At 48.6% G+C, this 16,771-nt stretch overlaps 1 protein-coding gene across 1 annotated transcript; it reads left to right on the top strand.

Moving 5' to 3' along the window:
• The first annotated feature begins 1,346 nt into the window (after window positions 1–1,346).
• Window positions 1,347–16,001, top strand: NUCB1 (nucleobindin 1). The gene is made up of 13 exons (XM_033169703.1): window positions 1,347–1,457; window positions 2,485–2,618; window positions 3,746–3,853; window positions 4,413–4,545; window positions 5,243–5,346; window positions 6,964–7,149; window positions 7,281–7,371; window positions 8,457–8,515; window positions 9,405–9,497; window positions 11,758–11,847; window positions 13,784–13,954; window positions 14,238–14,352; window positions 15,249–16,001. The coding sequence occupies exons 2-13, from the start codon at window positions 2,511–2,513 to the stop codon at window positions 15,374–15,376; spliced, it is 1,386 nt and encodes a 461-aa protein (XP_033025594.1). The 5' UTR covers window positions 1,347–1,457; window positions 2,485–2,510; the 3' UTR covers window positions 15,377–16,001.
• The last annotated feature ends 770 nt before the right edge of the window (window positions 16,002–16,771 follow it).

The following is a 16,771-nucleotide window of genomic DNA, read 5'->3' as shown; positions in this document are numbered from 1 at the left end:
GACGACAGAGGATGAGATGGTTGGACAGTGTTCTCGAAGCAACTAGCAAGAGTTTGGCCAAACTGCGGGAGGCAGTGAAAGATAGGCGTGCCTGGCGTGCTCTGGTCCATGGGGTCACGAAGAGTCGGACACGACTGAACGACTGAACAACAACAACAAAGTGTTATTTGCTCTGCCCATGGCTACAGATGCAACTTACATTTCATATATACATGCACTGGCCGGCAGGCTTCCCATTTCTTGCAATAATTGAGAAATGCATACTTACCATGCAGGTAAAACTACAGTATATTTTGTAACACATTTCTGCCATTTCTGTCTACTATGCATTTTGGAAAGTTGACCGTCTGTTTGCTATGCATTTGCACACCTCTTAAAATCCTGTAATTTTGCATGATGGTTCCTGAGATCGAGGGGCATGTTTTTGTTTGGATTCCACTGGACACCACTTGAATCAATTTCAAAACTGCACTGATTTTCTGGTTTCTTAAGCCTTCCCAAACAATGCTGGGTATGAGGTTGCTTGTGAACTATAAACAAGTCTTCTTTCATTTTGCTGCAAGAGACAGACATAATTAGCCTTCTGGAAATACTACCAACATAGTTATTTTTTAATTATTATTTACTGGAATGAATTCTAGTCACTGTTATCACTGGGTGGCATTCAGGCAAGTTTTACTCAGAATAGACCCACTGAAATGAATAAGACTGAGTTAGGTCCATTAATTGAAATGAATGGACCTAACTCAGTTAATTAACCGCCCCACAATCTTTGTTTTACTCTCCTTCTGTTCATTGTGTCTCCATGCTGAGGCATCTGCCCATGTTGAATTTCTGCCTGACACTAAAGCAGCAAAGTCTAGTACCTCCGTCAGCAGATTTTAAAAAGCAGGCAGCCTTACGAAGCAAATTTCAGAGGGGTAACCAGCATATTAAGGAATACATTTTACTGTAGCAGAAACTTTCCCGGGTCAGCGCTCGCGAAGCGCCTTTATACCTCTAGCTGCAGTTCTTCTTGTGATTTTCAATGCACTCTGCCCATGGTCAGAAATGCTTTTGCCAGTTTTGCTTCTGCCACATGCGGCCGCTGCTAAATTCTCGCGCTCGAAATAAATCCGGGCTCTAATTGCGCCTTAAATTAACTTCTAGCTCTGTCCCCTCTTCGCCCTCTAGCGTCCGTTTACCAGAAAACACTGAGGAAAAGGGGGGGGATGCAGCTACAGTATTTGGGAAGGAGGAAGGGGCGTGACCCTCTATGCAAAAGAGGTTGGAAGGCGGGGGCATGACGCAAATAGAGCGCCGGACGTGACAGAGCGAAGGTGGCGTAGCAGGCGAGGCCCGGACTAGAGAGGGGGCGTGGCTAGGCATGCAGATATAGGGGCGGGGCCTGCTTGGGAAAGAAGAAGCGGACTGGAGAAGGTGGCCGAACGTTCGGTCGCAGGCTCCTTTGGACTCAGGTGAGTCACGGGAAGGGTCAGCCCCGGGACCTTTGCTTCAGGCGCTTGGGCCAAGCCCTGGAATAGGTCCCCAACGCCGGGGGCTCGTAGCCCTACGACGTTCAGAACAGTATCATAAAGGAGGGGAAAGCGGCCCTTTTGAGCATGTCCAAAGTGCATTTCGCTGGCCGCCAAACCACCGCCCGCCTCCTTGGCGTCTCCGGCAGGAGGGATTGGGGTTTCCAGGTCAAAGGACGCGGCTCACAGCTCAAGCTCTCCCCACTCCGCTTTTAGGTTCCGGGTATTGATGGGGATGTGTTTTGAGGCTTGCGAAATGTCGGGGATTGCAGCTTTGCTCTGCGACTTGGAAGCCCTGCCCCCTGTTGAGGGGACATAGCAAGTGAGGAACTGCTCTGCACTTGCTCTAGGGCTAGGTTATCTGGCTTTTGTTGTTGTTGTTTGTTTGTTTGTTTGTTGTTTCTACTGTTCTCAAGTGCTGCACTGATTTTTGGCATTGGCAACAAATTACACTGGTCAGCCGCAGTCTGTGGACTTAAGATTGGCATTTGCCACGTTGGGCAAACCTGCCCGTTCCTGGACTTTTATGTTCGCCTTTCCTTCGGGGTGGGCAGTGCCGGATTTACGAAAAGTTAACCAAGCTATAGCTTAGGGCCCCACTCTCTTGGGGGGGGGGCAAAAAAAATTAAAGGGAAAATACCTGGATGTATATTTCCAAAATATAAGTTCAACAATTATTTTGATAAAATACATATTTTGCTATATGAAAATGGCTTTAGATACCTATTAGGTCCATATATTACCATATAGCATATATTCAACGCAAAAACAGTGACAATTTGTTGACAAAGGACAGCTGGACATATAAAGGGCCCCATTACCTTCAGTAGCTTAGGGCCTCATCAAACCTCAATCCAGCCCTGGGGGTGGGAGGAGGTGTGGGGAAATGATCACTCTTGCCATTTCTTTCCTTGTGGCCTTGGGAATTCCATTTCTGCATTCCTAATGTAGTGTTTCCCCGTTTCCATAGGATCTCGGCAACAGGCACGCAAGGCAATGCATCTGACGTGGCTCCTGAGCGCTGCCCTTTTAGGGTTGGCAACCTGTGTGCCCATTGAACGGCCCAAGGAGAAGCAAGAAGAGGAGACTCCCCCTGAGGCACCAGTAAGGAATCCTAATCCTAAACATATCTGTATTCTTGAGTAGTGCCGTAATGTATAATGGTGGTTGGTGATATTATCATCCATGTTCTATCTCCTGGTTAGCAGAACTTTGAGCCAGGAGCCAGTCTCCTACCACTTCAGAATATATTTATGATTCAGTCCAGGAAAAGCTTATGTTGTTCTTTGCAATCCAGTACCAGAAGTCATTCCATTTATCGATTGGTTTTTTTTTTTTTTTTTTTACTTGTAACTCTGAAATGGGAATATTTCATTTTTGCTTGAACAAACTGGGACGCAGTGGTTTATAAAAAAAAAGAACTACAAATATAATAAATCATAAGAAATGGAGTAAAGAGGGATTATAAAACATGAAATGGATATTTAAGGTCATTGGTGTCTTCCCATGTTAGCTGGTAACTATGTAGATATAAAATAAATTTTAGGATGGAGATTTAGCTCTTAAAATGTTCTGGTTGGTCATGAGACAAAGCATATAACTTTTAAATCAGTGCGTAATAAAATGAATGAGATGAAATCTCAGGTGTTTAACATGCAGAACATCTCTCTGGGCTTGTTGTTTTTTGTCCCATCTTGTTGCTGGATTTGCCCTTACATAGTTTTGCTGTGGAAATTGAGAACTTCATACTTTAGTGGAAGTGAATAATCTCTAATTTCAGAGAAAGAGGACTGGGTGGCCTGATTTTTGTCCCAAGTGTTTGATGAAGCCCACACCATGTATATGTCACTAATTGTATTTTCCTCTTAAACTATGTCTTTCCCATCTTTCAAGGATGAAGCCTCTACTTTGAGCAGTTGAAGGATCTTGGGGTGCAAGAGCAGGAGCATGTCACATTGCAGAATTTTGTTAGAGCTCTCCACTTGTTTGTTGTTGTTGATGATGATGGTGGTGGTTAGCCCATAGAGTTTGCTTATGTTGCGTTGCACCTCTGAGTCCGTTAAGCCCAGTTCTGTATCTTCTCTAACCAAGCATCTCTCCCAGGTCCCCTTCTCCGGAGACCCCAGGGACTAAATCGGAGAACCTTATGTATGCAAAGCAAACGCTTTACTCCTGACCAACAGCCCTTCCCCAGATGGTTGCCCTGACCCATTGCTCTCTCTTTTGCACAGGACACAGGTCTCTATTATCACCGCTACCTCCAAGAAGTGATCAATGTGTTGGAAACAGATGGGCACTTCCGGGAGAAGCTCCAAGCGGCCAATGCCGAGGACATCAAGGTGATCTGGACTATGTTGTGTGGTCGTGCAATATTCAGTTTTCTTCTTTAGCCAGAATTCTGAGGTTTTACTTTGGTGGATGGTGAAATATGGCTTCCATGGGAGCCGGACTTGGATTTTTGTGGTAGTGATGGGTGCATATCGCCCTGCAGTGTGGTAACACTTCACTTGCTGAACTTGCACTGAGAAAACCTGGCCTTAAATCAGGGTGGGGAACCTTTTTGACTCCATGGACAAGACGCTTATCAGGCCAAAAATGACAGCCTTGGCCACCTCTCAAAATCCCTTGCATGGGTTTTCCAAATGGCCTGATGGGCCAAATTGGACTCCCAGTGGGCCAAGGCTGGCCCCTTGGCTGGAGGCTCCGCACCCCTGCTTTAAATCCCAAAGCTCACTTAGATGACTTTAGTCCAATCGCTATCACTCAGCCGATCCCATCCCATAAGGCTGTTGTGAAGATGGAACGAGATGCATGTTCTGCATTTGGTTCTTTGGAGGAAGGGTGGAATTAGCACGACTAATAATGAATAAAACCTCTGCCATCTCTGGCTTCTTTCAGAGCGGAAAACTCAGCAAAGAGCTGGACTTTGTCAGCCACCATGTCCGCACCAAACTTGATGAATTGAAGCGTCAAGAGGTCTCCCGGCTTCGGATGCTTCTGAAGGCAAAGATGGATGCAACCATGGAACAAGGTGAGCTGGGACAGGAGTGGGTTGCGTGAGTGGGGCTCCTGGAGGGACTTGGGGAATAGAAATAGGGGGTGCTGGGAGTCAGGGGGCCTGGTTTTGTGGTTGGGACGGTGGCATTTTGGATAGTTTGTGTTAGATCTGGATTCCAGCATGAGAATTTCAGGGCCAATGCAGAGTTAATTTGTGTGTGTACATTGAGTGGCCTTTGGACACTTATCCCTCCTGATCAGGGATTAATTTTTCCTGACAGCCTATTGCACTTACCGGTACTTATTAGTTGCACTTTCAGCCTGGGCTTCCTCAAAGGTAGCCATAAAAATGGTCTTGTTATATTGGTCCATCTACTAGTCTGGCATAGCAGCCAGGCTGGTCTCCCCGCCCTCGCACTTACTTTTCAGGAGATCCATGAGTCAGGTTTCATAGAGTGAGCCCCATCCCCTGTTGTCCCCAGCAACTGATAGTCTGGAAGTTCCATTTTCAGTAGTTCTGACCAATAGCCACTGCCTTAAATGAAAGGAGGGGGATCTGCTGCCTTCCATGTGCTGTCCTTGGCCAGGTTGGTTGCAGCTAGTGGGATTTGTAGCCCAACAACCTGTGGAGGGCTGCAGGCTCCTCATCCCCTTTCTCTGTGACCCGTTGGAGCTTCAGATGTTAACCAGCATCTTTAGCCTCTCCCCTGCAAACTCCTCTCTCCTTCCAGATGTACAGGTTGATCACCTCTCTTTGCTGAAGCAGTTCGAACATCTGGACCCTCAAAACCAGCACACGTTTGAAGCCCGGGATCTGGAGTTACTCATTCAAGCCGTATGTCTGAACTTCCTTCCTTATTTCTTCCCAAAATCGATGTGGCTGTCTTGTCAGCCTCTGCTGTGCGGATCCCCTGGTGTTTGCTCACCTCACCCTGGTCCATACAGCATACTTGTGCAACGTAACACAACTGCCTGATTCAAGTGCTGTGCAAGAAGACATCCATGTTGGCAGCAGTGGGTCTTTTTGCCCACTTATCAACCATCCTCTGTTGCTGTGCTTTTCGACAGCTGTGCAATCCGTAGCAATTAACAGGTGATCGCATTTTGCTCCATGGTGGAAGAAGCTTCACTTGCTAATTAATATCTATAAGTAGGGTGACTGGTTTAAAAGCAAGACCTTATGCTCTGGGGGAAATAGCCACAAAAGGAGCAATTCTTTGGAAATTAAACTGGAGATAATTGCCTGTGTTGAGGATTCAGTTCCTCTGGAAGGAGCAGCCTTCCTTTGTTCCAGAAAGTAAGATAATCTCTCTTCCCACCCCCTCAATACTCCGCTGCTTTTCTGTAAACTGGGTGTTTTCTTTATTGGCTCATCCCCTTTTGAAGAAAGGCAGGCTGATCAGGATGGGAGATACTGTGTTTTTGTTTCGTGCATGTACGTTTAGTAGTCACAGCACATCCAGATTTTTAATATGTATCCAGTCTATTCTACTTTCGGTCTCAAGGGATGGGTGGTGGATGGTAGGTCTGAGATCAAGTGGGGTTGCAAGACCCAAAAATCCGGAGTAGCCTTTGAGTTTGCAGTCCTAGTGCAATTCTGTCTGAGCTCTGTCTAGCTCAGTAAGACGGTGGCCCTCTCTGCACTATACATTTAAAGCAGTGTTATACCACTTTATACACTCGTGGCTTTCCCCAAAGAATCCTGGGAGTGAGTGTAGTTCATTAAGTTGTTAGGAGTCCTTTATTCCCCTAATAGAGCTGCAATTCTTACAGTGAGTGGTTTATTGAGAGAGTTGTTAGGAGTCTCCTGTTCCGAATAACTGAGTCAGATGTCTCTAAATAATCTGTTTCTATATGCAACCACGGCAGCCCGGGTGGCATATGGTCATAAATGGGAGGGAGGGAACAGTACCAGCCAAGGAAGAATGGCAGACGAAGCTGACGGAATATGCAGAAATGGCAAGTTTAACCAGCAGAATAAGAGATCAGGAGGAAAGAGTGTTTAAGGGAGATTGGAAAACGTTTGTAGAATATTTGAAGAGTTACTGCAAACAAATTAAAACGTTGGCAGGGTTAGAGTAAATTCAGTGGTATAAATGAAGCTGAGAGAAGATGAGAAAGAATTAATATGGAATTAGAATGTGCAGAAGATAATTAGAATGAACCATGGAAGGGAGGGAAGTCAATGATTAATGTTTATTTTTTGTGAATGCAAGTGTGAAAAAAACTGTAAAAGTGAAAATTATGTATGCATATGCTGCACTAGATGGATCATTGGCCTGATCCAGCAAGCTCGCCTTAACATTCTTGTGTTTACTTTGAGCTTTGCAGGGACTTCATTCATCCGTCTTCAAGCATACCGGGTTAGAGGAGGGGGATTTGGTTTTGTCCCAGCTCTCCCACCCCACTTTGTCACTGTTGGCATTATCTGTCTTTCCTCTTCGCCCCGCAGGCTACTAAGGACCTGGAGAACTACGATGCCGCTCACCACGAGGAGTTCAAGCGCTACGAGATGATGAAGGAGCACGAGCGCCGGGAGTACTTGAAATCTCTGGATGAGGAGAAGCGCCAGGAGGAGGAGGCTCATTTTGAGGCACTCAAGAAGAAGCACAAGGAGCATCCCAAGGTCAACGTCCCGGTAGAGGAACCACTTCTAGGGGTTTTTTGCCGGGGGGGGGAGTGCCTGTGGGTGTTCCTGTGGGAGGCAAAGATGGGAGATATTAATTCTTTTGACTGGCCTTGATTGCCTCATCTGTAACCCCAACGCAGGGGAGCCGTGATCAGCTCAAGGAGGTCTGGCAGGAGACCGACGGCTTGGACCCTAATGAGTTCAACCCCAAGACTTTCTTCAAATTACATGGTGAGGAGTGGGGGGAGGAAAGGTGTTCCTCTACTGTCTTTCATCACTTCTCTGAAGGGAGGTCTGGTTTCAGGCTTGTAGCAGTGGAGGGCTGACAGGTTTAGCTGATGATCAGTAGGTTAGTGACATTTTTTAGTAGTTGGAAGCTGCTCTGGATGGCTTCCAACACATAAAAACACAACAAAACATCCAACATTAAAAATCTCCCGATTTCTTCAGGTATCTTCTAAAAGTTGTCTATTTATCTCCTTGACACCTGATGGGAAGGTCCTCTTCCATCTGATGGGAAGGTCCTTTGCCTGGTTGCCTGTAACTATGTCTGGGCTGAGCGATGTGGGTGGAGACACTCCTTCAAGTATACAGGACAGAGGCCATAGTTTGTCTTGAAAACATGGTTTATTTCCGAAGTGCCTCACCCTGTCCCTGCACAGCTTCTCCCTTCTCCCTCACCTCCACATGTGCCCCAAACAGGTCACATTATTTTATTGATCTGATTTATTACTCTCCTTTCATTGTTCAAACCTAGAGCATGGTTTGAACAATGGTGAGCCAGTGTGGTGTAGTGGTTAAGAGCGGTAGACTCGTAATCTGGTGAACCGGGTTCGCTTCCCCGCTCCTCCACATGCAGCTGCTGGGTGACCTTGGGCTAGTCACACTTCTTTGAAGTCTCTCAGCCCCACTCACCTCACAGAGTGTTTGTTGTGGGGGAGGAAGGGAAAGGAGAATGCGAGCCGCTTTGAGACTCCTTCAGGTAGTGAAAAGCGGGACATCAAATCCAAACTCTTCTTCTTCAAACCCGCCACGTGCAATAAGGCCAGAAATAAACCAAGGTTTGTTCTTGGCTTAATTGGCAGCTCACCATGTTGTTTGAAGGCAACAAGGCACAGCCTAGGTTTTCGGCCATAATTTGTGTGGGGCTGGGGGTGGGCATATTTGTGATGAAACCATGGTTTAAGACAAAACTCTGGCATATTGTGACATGCAAAACCAGGCCACTGGTTCTCCCATAATTACTCATTGGGGACAGAGAGAGAGAGGCTTGCCTAGGTCTAACTCTTATCTCCCTTACTCCCCCCCCCCCTTAGACACAAATAGTGATGGAGTTCTAGATGAGCAGGAACTGGAGGCTCTCTTCACTAAGGAGGTAAGTTCTCTGCCTAGTTCTTAGTAATAAACCTGTGCCCAGGCTGTACCACAGCAGACCGCAGCTGGGAGGGGCATGCGTGTTTCAATGCTCTTCCATACAAAAGCAAGCCCACAAGCCCCTCTGCATGTAGAAAACTAGCACATGGGAAGAAAGCTTCTCTCTGACACTTTGTTTTCTGTGTACAAGAAGGGTTTTTTTCTGTATTTGGGGGCAGGAGGGTTTGCATTCAAGCGTCTCAGCCTCCCCTTGCAGTCTGCTGTGGTACAACCTTGAAACGGATCCACCGCCTCATAAGGACTAGCCTCTTGCCTGCATATGGTGAGCAGCTTTGTCCGGCAGGGGGCTCTTTACCAGCCCAAACTGAAGGTGCTGGGGATTGAACCTGGGAAATTCTGCGTCCAGGGCAAGCACTTTCCTAACTGAGCTACAGCCCAGTTCTCAAGGGATGATCTGATAAGAGGGCTGATAGGAGTCCCAGCAATATCTCGAGGGCCACAGAATCCCCATCCCTGTTTTATTGTGGTGTGGGTTGTGAGCAGTCTTGAGAGGCAGATTTCCCTTCTGGGGAAACGACACGAGCTCAGGAGTACAGCATGCATGTTGTGCATGCCAGAGGTCCTAGATTTGATCCCTAGCATCTCCAGGCAGGGCTGGGGGGGGGCGCCTCAGCTTGAAGAGCCAGAAAGACGCTGGCAGTCCAGTGTAGACAGCCCTGAGCTAAATAGACCCAACTGGTCTGATGGGGTAGGAGGCAGCTTCCTATGCGCCTGAGATTTAGGACCTTTGGACCTTGTTGTGGGGAAGAGGTTCCTTGGGGTTAGAGAAGGGAGATGGGCACAACAGGGCCTCTTAGCCTCTCACCTTGCCCTTGTTCCCCACTTTGCAGCTGGAGAAGGTCTACGACCCCCGGAACGAAGAGGACGATATGTTAGAAATGGAGGAGGAGCGGCTGCGCATGCGGGAGCATGTCATGCACAATGTAAGCATCTGGGCCGGACGGAGTGGGCGATATAGCGCCATTGCTCCCTGCTTATTATGACACCCCAACTTTTCACAGTGGAACACTCGCTTCTTCCCCTTTCTGTTCGATCCTCAGAACAACCCTGCGAGGCGGGTTAGCTCTAGCGAGCTTCATGGCCGAGTGGGGACTTGAACCCTGCTCTCCCAGGTCCTTGTCCATCGCTAACCACTGTACCATGCTGCTTCTCTGGCTTGTTTTTTGAAGGCTGATGGTGTTAAAGCGATCCACAGTGCCAGTGTAGCAGCTGAGAGTGAGATTCCAAGTTCCCACAGCCTCTTGTTGCAGGAAGACTTAATGAACCTTTCCTCCAACTTACTGATTTTTGGACTCCCCCTAAGCCCCAGCAGTCATGATCTATGGTTGGGGATGATGGTAGTTGCAGTCCAGGTTGGGGGGGGGGGCTGGCTTACTGTCTCTCAGCCCAGCCTATTGCACGCAGCATGGCCCTACCTCACAGGGTTCTCGTGCGTAATGTCCTGCAGGAGCGAGTTCCACAGTTTATGCTCTGCGATGTTGCCTCTGCTCCTTCACAGTACTAATCTGGGATGTCTAGAAGACTTGTCTTAGTAGAAAGCTTTGCCAAAAATAAAATAAAATACCAAAACCCCAGAATTTGTGGGTGAGGGTGAACACTAAAAGAGACCACAACAGGAATGGCAGAACCCATTGTTTTCTTGAACTCCTCACCATTTCTGACTGTTGGCCATGCAGCCTGGGGCTGATGGGAGTTGCTGGAAATGGAACGGAGGCCGTAAGCGAGGTCATTGAATCTCTGCTAGTGTGCAGTAAGCACAGAAAACATTGGCAGTCTATAGTAACGGGAGCAGCTTGCAACTGGAGTGGAGGAAGACTGCTTCCTCCCTCCCCTCCAGTTAACATCCTTTCACTATAAGAGTAGTTGAAAGGGCCAGACCACACGTTTCCTTTCCTCTGAGAGGTTGTGGAGAAAGAGACTGACTTCAGGAAATATGTGGGTGGCAGAGCCTGTGTGTGGGGGGGGGTACACACTGGGAAACTTTGCTTTCCCCTTTTCTCTCCCACACATTTGGCTTCTGAGATCTTTCTGCATATTGTTCCCGTCAACTGGTGTCATCTACACCTCGGTATTTTTCCAAGTATCAAGAATAGGTGACTGGAACTTCCCCCAACCTTTTGCCGCCCTCCCACCTGAGGACCCAAGACTGGGGGGAGGCTGCTCTGTTCTGAACGTTTACCAGCTTGACTCATCACTGGGGCTCTGTCTCTTTGTTCCCCACTGCTTGAATTGAAGAAGGTTGTTAACGAGAGCAGCTTTGGCCAACCTGGTGCCCTCCAGGTTGGGGGTGATGGGAAGTTAGCAAATCTGGAAGTCATCAGGTTGACTAAGGCTGAAATGGAGGTGGGGCCTTTTTGGTAGTGGCGCCCAGCCTATGGAATTCCCTCCACAGGGAGGTTTGTGTGGGTTCTCCCCTCCTTCTAAGGGCAAGTCAAGGCTTTCCTTCCTAGAAAAGCCTTTGTGGGGAGAGCAGTTGTTTGTCCTGTCCTGCTTCTGCTTATTGTCATCTACAGTGGTACCTCAGGTTAAGAACTTAATTTGTTCCGTTCTTAACCTGTAACTGTTCTTAACCTGAGGTGCCACTTTAGCTAATGGGGCCTCCTGCTGCCGCCGCGCGATTTCTGTTCTCATCCTGAGGTAAAGTTCTTAACCCGAGGTACTATTTCTGGGTTAGCGGAGTCTGTAACCTGAAGCGCCTGTAACCCGAGGTACCACTGTACTTGCTGCTGTTTTTATAGGTTTTATTGTCAGGTTTGTAGTCAATGGTTTTACTTATTTATAATTCTGTGTTGATTTAAATTGAGGCCTTTTGTAACATTAAGGTGGGTTTTTTGTTTTTCCCTGTGGGTGCAGAAATGCAGCATATAGATATGCAGAATTTACTTCCAAGTCCGTTTCACAGCAAATGAGGCTAGAAACTTGCTCATTATTTTCTTTAAGAAAGTGAAAGCTTTAAGACGTGTTGTTCTATAGCCAGTGTAAGTGTGGAGTGACCCAGAGTCAAGAGAGAAGGGTGGAGGACCCATAACTCATACGCTGCAGATTTCTGAGGCGCCAACAGGCTTGGTGGGGGAAATGTCAGAAAAGCAGGGAGGGGCTGAAAATGGCAATTGTGAGGCCTAATAGAGGGATTGAAGGCCCAGGCAGATTTCTGTGGTCAGTTCACAGCTTATCTTCTTGCAGGTGGACCTTAACAAAGACCGCCTGGTGACCCTGGAAGAGTTCCTCAAATCTACTCAGAAGAAGGAATTCAACGAAGCCGACGGATGGGAGGTGTGTGGGTTTGTGGAGGGGAGACTGCTGTGCGAAACAAGATTCTGAATGTCTGCTAACAAGGATCAAGGAAGCAGGTCACTAGTAGCAGATTGCAGGCCCAGGGGTGTGGGACACCTCAGTTGCAGGGGCCAGAAATTACCTCCCTCCCCCTCTCAAGCCCTGGGACTCTCCATGGGCCAAACACTTGTTCCAGCCTTGTTCCAAGTGCTTTTCCCTGGCTGAAATCTGCCATTGAACTGTGATTACGCCTTGGATATGTAAGGATAGATTTAGGTGGGTGGGTGCTTGGAGAAGCCTGGGTTTGGCAGACCTGGAATGTAGCCTACTGTACAGAGGTAAGAGTCAGATCATTAGCCACACCCATTTTTTCTTCTGGTCACACCCACTTTTGCCTCTGGCCACACCCACTACTGGCATGATGCAAGATTTCCCTTGAGGGAGTGACCCCTCTGGGTCAGGCCAGGAGCAGACAAATCTAACACACTCTCTGAAACTAGGTTAATCTTGCTGCATGCATGTGACGTTTCTAAAGCAAATCATCTGTCTTTGCTTGAGGCAAGCTAATTCCCTTGGCGTGGAAGGAGACTTGTCTTAAATTGTTTGGGGCTGTGTATCAAGAGGGCCTGATCGGACCCCTTCTCTATAGCGTGGGAGTTTTTGAAAATTGATTTTGTGAGAGACTTCGGAGCCAAGAAAACAACATTTCAGTTTCATCCGATTACGATCAAAACGTGCTGACTTTTACATGGCTGTCTTTGATGGCCCTGAGCCTCAAGGTTCTGGTATTTTTAAGGGTAAAGGTTGCTTCAAGTTTTTTTTTTTTAATATAAAATGTGTCAAATGATTTTAAGCCATGCAATTAAAAAAGAGAGAGATTGGGGCAGAAGATGTTTTTTAAATGATGAATGAAGGTGACTGGTTTTTCCTGTCCTATGTATGTTAGGAGAGTTTTCTATAAATTGTTCAAAGGTGCTTGCAGCATTAAAAAAAAAAAAACTGATTGCAAAAACAACCTTCAGATCTAATAAAGCAAATTTTTATAGCAGTTTTAATATGCAGCATAGCTGCCAGTGCCCATTGGGGCTGGTAGGGTGGAAGGCAGTAAACCAAGAGCCAGAGACTAGTGGAGTTTGTTCTCCGTTTGTTCCCATCCTCATATTCCCTGTTGTGTTCTATCAAAGCAACCCTGAAGCTAAGGAGGGAGAGGAAGCAGCGCCTCCCCCTGGACAGGGTGAGGTTGGTGGGGCAGTACCCCATTTGCCCTAATGGGCCAGCCTCCTCTGCTTAAGCCTTGGTACAGTATTTGTGAAATCTGCAACAGAGGTACTTTGATCCGTATTGCAGGCAACTCCCCACTTATGCACATTCAAGGCATGTGCGACTTGCACACCCCAGAAGTGGAACAAAACAGCATGAAAACCACATTCAGCAATCCCACAAGCCTTTGCAAATGCAATCCCAGGAGCCTTTGCACCAACCTTTGAGGCCTGCGGAGAGTTGGAGTTTGAGCAGTTGCGGTGGAGAGTTTGGTGTCTTTGGGGGTTTTTCAAGAGTTTCCAGAGGCTTGCAGGGTTCCTCAACCTCGGCCCTCCAGATGTTTTTGGCCTACAACTCCCATGATCCCTAGCTAGCAGGACCAGTGGTCAGGGATGGTGGGAATTGTGGTCTCAAAACATCTGGAGGGCTGAGTTTGAGGAAGCCTGGTTTAGAGGGTGTTTGCAGGCAGGCTCTTTCAATGATTTCCCCAATATACACAATTTCACTTAAACATGCGCTGCCTCGGAATGTAACTCCTGCGTCAATGGGGAGTTGCCTACATACACAGTCACCACCGCCAAGCCCATGTCACGTGACCTAAAAGAGCTCCCAGATTCAATGATCTCTCTTGCCAGTTAAGCCAGCCGCTCCGTTTCTCACTTCTTCCCCCATCCAGACTGTGGAAGAGACCCAAGTGTACTCGGAAGCCGAGCTTCAGCGCTTTGAGGCAGAGCTGGCAGCCCAGCAGGCGGAATTAGGCCGGCGAGCGGAGCAGCTTCGCCAGCAGCACCAGGAACTGCAGCAGCGGCAGGTGGAGCTTGATGCCCAGAAGAAGGAATTTCAGCAGGTGGGAAGCATGAGGGTTGGGTAGGGGGCATTTGGTTGGGTGGCATAGCTGTTTTGGGGGGGTGTTGGATTTGGAGACAGGGGGGGAAGGGCTTTGGTGTGGCGAGAAGTGTGCAGTTGCAGCCCTTTCTTCTGCAAGAAGATCAAAGCATGGGGGAACATGTGCGGGGGGACGGACGAAGAAAGGTCCCAGCATTTTGTAATTGTATGCATGCCACTTTCAGGATGCAATTGCACTTTGAGGGTTTTGTGTGTGAGCTCACTCGACTTCCCGTTCCTTACAGGTTGTGCTTCAGATGGAACAGAGGAAAGCCCAAAAGCAGCCTGAGCAGGCACCCCATGTTGGACCTGATGGAGAACTGAAGTTCCAAGCCCAGCCGCCGCACGCAGCCCCAGCAGGTAGGATGAGCCGTTATCTCCTGGGTTCTCTTGGAAAATAAGGGAGTCTGGTCCGTTGAGAGAGGGGAAAGTGGTTGGCAGCTGGGGTCTCCGAGCTTTCTTGAAAGGGACGAGGATCTGGACCTGTATGCAGTGCATTTCAGCCGCCTCTTTAAAAAGTAGCTCTCAAACGGCGGAAGCTGTGTAGCAAAGTGGAAGACTAGGTTTCAAATCCCCCACTCAGCCATGGGACTTGCTGGGTGACTTCAGACTAGTCCCTGTCTCTGAGCCTAACCCACCTCACTGGGGGGGGGGGTTTGACAATGAAATGGGGAGGGGGGAGAACCATGTAGGCCACCTGGAACTCCTTTGAAGGAGAGGTGGGCTATAAATGGGGGGGGGGGTTAAATTAAAACTGGCCTCAGAACTGTTTATAATGGGTGGCGGTAGCTCTCCTGGGTTCCAGAGAGGGAACATTCCCAAGCCAATATGGAGAAGTTGGGGGTTGAACCTGGGACCTTCTGCATTCAAAGCAGTTGCTCTACCACTGAGCTATGGCCTTTCCCCATAGCAGGAGAGTGCGGGGGGTGGCGAGGCTTGCCTGGCCATGGCGCTCTGGATGCCTTGCAGTCTCCACCAGCCACCTCCCCAATTCTGATGCTGGGGAGGGAGGGAGGCAGGGATGTCCCCGGGTAGCTGCCAGGATGATCTCTGCCTGCAGCTTCAAATTTGCAAAGAGGGCTGGTCACTTCTGCACCCTCTCCAGGGGGTGGCACCGTCTAAACCTGCGTTGTGGGCACCTGCGCCAGGAGGGCAAGCGAAAGGGAGGGGCAGGATTCCCAGGCTCTTGCAGACGCAAGTGAAGTCCTGTTGATGACAGCAGCTCCGCCCTCTTGTCTTCTCCTTTCCCCCCCCAGACCAAACACTTCCTCCTCCACCCGAGTCTCATGCTGGAGGCCCTGCGTTGCCGGATGCTCCCGCCCTGCAGAACCAGGTGGAACCTCTCCAGAACCAACAGCATCACGCAAATCCTGTGGAGCACTGATGGGTGGGGTTGTGGGGAGCTAGGGTTGCCTTTTCCTCTCGTTTCCCCATCCCCATTGCACTTGGAGCTCCCAAATCCAAACTTTCCTGGTATACAATGGGCAAAGGGAATAGGCAAGAGATCTCCCCTATTGCAGAAAACGGTGGGAGGAGTCTTTAACGGAAGCCCTGCCCCCTAAACCAGTCTCTGGCCCCCTCCTCTTCTGGTCGCACACAAAAGAAAATAATTACGGGAGCTGCTAAAAAAAGCAACGCACACACATAAATCCTCCCCCTTTTTTTATTTAACCGATCGGGGCTCTCTGCTTCTCTCTAGCCTCTGAGGGAGCCCTTAGCGGGGCTCTAATGAGGGAGGTGGAGGAGCGTTTGCCATGGAAGAACTGAGCAAGAGACCAGCACCACACCTGCCCCGGTCATTTTCTACTATTTTCCTGGATGCACAGGGGGGAAATCAACAGGGTTGGGAGACATGATGCCTCTCTTTCTGACGTCAGTATTGTAGGCTTGGGCCACTACTTTTCTCCTTTTCAAAAGTTGATTCCTTGATAATGGGATTGCAGTGTTGAACCTTTTTTATTTTTAATTATTTGGGCCCTTGTATTTAAATAAAGCTCTCAAAACACCTCCGATCTCCAGTGACTTCTCTTGCTTCCTTCTGCTGGAGCTTATCTCAGTGCACATACTTTCTCAGAAGCAAGTCCCACTGTGTCTGGCGTGGTCTTAAGGGAAGGAACAGCAAAAATTGCTCTGTGAGTCTCGGTGTCAGTATCAGTCCCATAGCTTTCAACCCTCCCTGCTGTTTCCCAATGCTATAATAAGGGAATTTCCTGCAAAAAAGGGAAAGGTTGACAGCTATGGTCAGGGCCCCTAGGCCGAGGTTTAGCCATCCTTACTTTACAATAAACTAACGCTGTAGATGTGTGTATATCCACCCTGGCCACACACCCCACCCCCACCATGCCAGTGGTTGCATCCTGACCTCCACATGGAATCTAGAAAGTTGCCTTATACTGAATCACACCATAGGCCCATCTAGCTCAGCACTGTCTGCACTGACAGGCAGCAGCATTCCAGGCTGGGGGATCTCTCCCAGCCCTACCTGGAGATGCCGGGGGTTGAACCAGAGACCTCATTCGTGCAAAGCGGATGCTGCAACCATTGAGATGCAGCTTGGCTCCCCTGTCGTTCCTGAGTGGTCATGTGGTATATGCGGGCAGAGCATTTATTCACAGTCACTTCTTAGGGGCCTCCTGTGTGCGCAACTTCTTCCTGCAGCAGCAGCACCATGGAGGGGGCAGAAATGAAGGCAGGAACTGGGGTCCGGTGCAGCAAGACTTTGGAAAAGGTTGCAAAATGTCAGGGGTCGGAACTCTTTGGCATGTCCCCTGCATGCAGT

This window comes from Lacerta agilis, chromosome 14, assembly GCF_009819535.1.
Source record: "Lacerta agilis isolate rLacAgi1 chromosome 14, rLacAgi1.pri, whole genome shotgun sequence".
Classification (NCBI taxonomy): domain Eukaryota; kingdom Metazoa; phylum Chordata; class Lepidosauria; order Squamata; family Lacertidae; genus Lacerta; species Lacerta agilis.
This window is presented reverse-complemented; position numbering and strand designations above follow the sequence as displayed.

Excerpts from the sequence above, each read along its gene's own strand:
- NUCB1 (XM_033169703.1), top strand. The coding sequence starts at position 2,511 with ATGCATCTGACGTGGCTCCTGAGCGCTGCCCTTTTAGGGTTGGCAACC. Across the intron at positions 4,546-5,242 it reads GGATGCAACCATGGAACAAG|ATGTACAGGTTGATCACCTC; the intron begins GTGAGCTGGGAC and ends CTCTCCTTCCAG. Across the intron at positions 7,150-7,280 it reads ATCCCAAGGTCAACGTCCCG|GGGAGCCGTGATCAGCTCAA; the intron begins GTAGAGGAACCA and ends ACCCCAACGCAG.